The 3,794-nt window shown below is 33.9% G+C and overlaps 1 protein-coding gene across 1 annotated transcript; it reads left to right on the top strand.

Moving 5' to 3' along the window:
- The first annotated feature begins 353 nt into the window (after positions 1-353).
- Positions 354-917, top strand: LOC143573595 (pentatricopeptide repeat-containing protein At3g57430, chloroplastic-like). The gene has a single exon (XM_077058434.1). It carries the CDS (start codon positions 354-356, stop codon positions 915-917), a length of 564 nt encoding a protein of 187 aa, XP_076914549.1.
- The last annotated feature ends 2,877 nt before the right edge of the window (positions 918-3,794 follow it).

Genomic DNA, 3,794 nt, shown 5'->3' with positions numbered 1-3,794 from the left:
AAGCTAACTAAGATACAACATTAATGGAACGAGTAAATACAAAAGACTAATGTACAAAACAGGGCCCTACAGCCGGTTTGCATTTGGAAGCTTTAAGTTGTTTTAGAAACATTCTTGGAAACAAAGCCAGGATTGATTCGATGACAATCCCAACCTTCTGAACACTTCAGGGAAGCTAGGAGATGTTACGAAAGGAAAAGAGATTCACGGGCAGGTGTTAAAAACACAGTGTTGTATAATGATACTACTATTAATAATTCGCTTCTTGATATGTTTTCAAAGTGTAGGTGCCTGTGTGACGCCAAACAGATATTTTGCAGCATGAAAAATATCAACTCCGTGACATGACGACAATGATATCCTGCTTTGGAGTCCATTATGAAGCTCTAAATTTGTTTGAGAAAATGAAAGACTCGAGATTCGAATCGAATAGTGTCACACTCACTGCAATCCTAGCTAGTTACAGCCACTCGGACCTTGTAAATGAAGGTAAAAAGATTGTGAACTCAATAAGATCTTCATACAGTTTTGAACCTAGCGTGGAGCACTACCCGTGTTTGGTGGATCTTTTGAGTCGTGTTGGATGCTTTGAAGACGCGCTAGAGTTGATAAATAGTATGAAAAAGGTCAAAATGGTCCCACCAGCTGGTGTATCTCTTGCGGGCTCTTCGGTGTATAAGAATATTGAGACATGTGAAATAGCAGTGAGTCATCTGTTTGCAATGGAGCCTGCATATGCTAGTAATTATATTGCATTGTGTAGTATATATGAATCTCGAGGCATGTGGAAGGATGCATATCGGGTTAGATTAAAGATTAGAAGGTTGAGATTGGATAAGACTCCGGGTTGTAGTTGGATTCTAATTGGGGGAGAAACTCATACTTTATCAAGGAAACTTGAGTTTTTATGTTGGTGAAACGACGCGTTAAATGGTTGGATGGATTGTTAGAACTCCCCTTTGGGTCCATTCAGAAATAAAATCATCTTTGTTGTTGTGAATCGATCATTTCACATTATTTAAGAGTTGGAAATTTGTTTGTTTGACCTCGAAAGTTAAACTGGGTAATGTGATTTCAATATTGAATTATTTCTGGTATAGCATTTGGGTGTGAATTTCTAGCATTACAAGAACCTAACAAGAGATTCTCAGGTTTGGCTTTGGTGTAATAGGTTTTGGGTTAGTTTTGGCTAGACCCGTTAACCCGTTTAACTAAACGGGTCGTGTTCGCATCAGCCCATCGGGTTTGTGGGTTGACCCGTTTAACCCGTTTAGATTTTTTATTTTATATTTTAAAGTATGTGTTTTATGTAATAAGTCAACTATGTTATCGCTATCTTGATGAGGGTTGTACGTTATCATAATGCTTATCTTTATTTATATTGCCATTACCTATTTTGATACTCTCGTTGACCGCATTTTAAATTTTCATGTAGTAATAATGATAATAATAATATTAATAATAATAATAATAATAATCATAATAATAATAATAATAATAATTAATAAAATTTAAGATGGCAGTTGTATAATTTACTATTCTTATGTGAGAAAATTTCACTATTTTTGAAAAGGTTAAATACAAATCAAATGTTAAAAGCTAATAGATCTTAATATAGAAGAAAGTTGTCTTCAGACTACAAGTTTGTTAATTATCTGGAAGCGTATGGTACCCTAAAGAGAGATCTTAACATAAAAGGTCCTTCATCATCCAATAGAAATATACAATGCAAAAAGACACCAAATGGCATATAAAAGAGATGACAATGACAATTATTTTCATCTAAACCCAAGGTTGACAAACAAGGTCTTTAGACCATGACCCACATTACATACTCGATAAGTGCATAATATAATTAGCATTACATCATATAAAGAAAATCTGAAATGATTAACAAAGACTCAACAGAATCAAACTATGCAATGCCAAATCAGGAACCATCTTGATGACTCGTAAACTATCTTGACTAAACTGGCTCAGCAACTACTCTAGCCTTGACTCCAAATAGCTCCAACATAACAACTAACATAACTTGTAATAGCAACTTTTCTGGGTGCAGGATACACGCCTATCGTTGTGCAAGTGATGCAGCTTGTGCTCATTATGTTCAAGAAGTTCATCGAAACATGTTGTCAAAATCTGATGATATGCCAAGCTGTTTTTGCGGCAAACTCCTGGCATATCATCATATTATGTCAAAATGTTTCGATGAACTTGAACATAATGAGCACAAGCTACAACACTTTCATCTTTTCTTTTATTTCCCGTACGACAACATGAGACGTGCTTGGTGAGCCCACGTGACCTTTAGATGATGAAGCATGGTCTAGCAAGATCTGATTTTTAGTTATGTTATACCATCTCGTGAAGACATGCCTGCTCATGTAATGGGTAATTCACGTAAGCAACTAGTTTTAGTATTTATGGCATAAAAAATACAACAGTTACTAATATGACATATTATTTGTCATCAATTATACATTAATGTTTCTCAACTGAAGTGATATTAAGAAAGGTACCCTTTACTAATTAGTTTCAAATATAAGTTTTGAACATATAACATTTTTAAAACTTGTAAACAACTTTAATTTAACCTTTTCGTCATATAAGCAATTTTTGCAAATGATATGGTGGCTAGTTTGGCATCAACTAAACTAATGCCGGTACCACTGAAAGCCTAAATGGATCTAAGTAACTTTAACTAAAAAGGTGTCATTTCTACTCAAGCCTCAATTGACACATGACTCGTTGAAATAAGGATCATTTCCCCATGCACAAAAAAACTTGTTTTAGAGTAGCTTTCTTGTAAATTATATGCAAGCCTCCATGAAACCCAAATTCGATTATTCATGTTATTAATGACTCAATGCATACATACAAAGAACAGAAAGAGAGAACAAGAATAGTATCATGTGTGATTATCTACCTGACTCTGGATTGATTACATGAGTCCTCTGACCTCTTCTAGAGCTGCCAGCCTGACATAATACAAGTATATCTTAATAATCTAAACACTTAATAAATGTAAAGCATTGTGTTGTTTATTTAAAATTTGATCTTTTTGTTTCAATTAACTAACTAGTTTCATGTCATAAAACCAAAAACATAAATAAATGTGATTTAAGGTGATGACCTAAGCTAACCGGTTTTCCCGCCACATCATGTCGACAAAATAGTCAAATTACCAATAATCAAAATTTTTAATCGTTTGATGGTTTCATATATGTTATTAAACACAAATTTAATTGAAATTTAAGACAAGCTAGGAGGGCTGAAAGAGACCTTATGATATTTAGTCAGCAAATGGTAGGACCTGTGATAGAAAACCAACCTGCTATCACCACAGTTTGCAGCAACGATTTGGCAAGGTGAGATAAGCACGACAACTGCAGTTGATCCGGATGAAAAGTTATTTATGCAAACTTGATCAACATCCTGATAAGCCATTGACAGTGCAGACTCCCACTTTTTGGTCCAAACATCTGTATTGCCTTCACTCTCCCATGCTTCTTTCGCTGCTTGGTCCTGTGAGTTGTGTCATTTCCAATGAGTAAAATACTTTAGATCCTTATACTATATATATTTTGTCAAAGTTACCTTCTTTCTAATAGTGCACTCAATGTTACAAATTTTGAAAGATAACTGTTTTATATGGAATATTAAATCCAGACATACAAGCAACTCTTATAACTCTTTATTCTCCTAATAACTGAACATTACAATATACTTCCTATATATATATATACACATATATATATATATATATATATGTATTTATGTATATAAGCAAAATA

The sequence above is a fragment of the Bidens hawaiensis genome, unplaced genomic scaffold, assembly GCF_021521415.1.
Source record: "Bidens hawaiensis isolate Kalapana, Puna unplaced genomic scaffold, B.hawaiensis_p1.1 tig00026593_1, whole genome shotgun sequence".
Classification (NCBI taxonomy): Eukaryota; Viridiplantae; Streptophyta; class Magnoliopsida; order Asterales; family Asteraceae; genus Bidens; species Bidens hawaiensis.
Note: the sequence above shows the minus strand (reverse complement) of the source record. Positions and strands in the feature narration are given on the sequence as shown.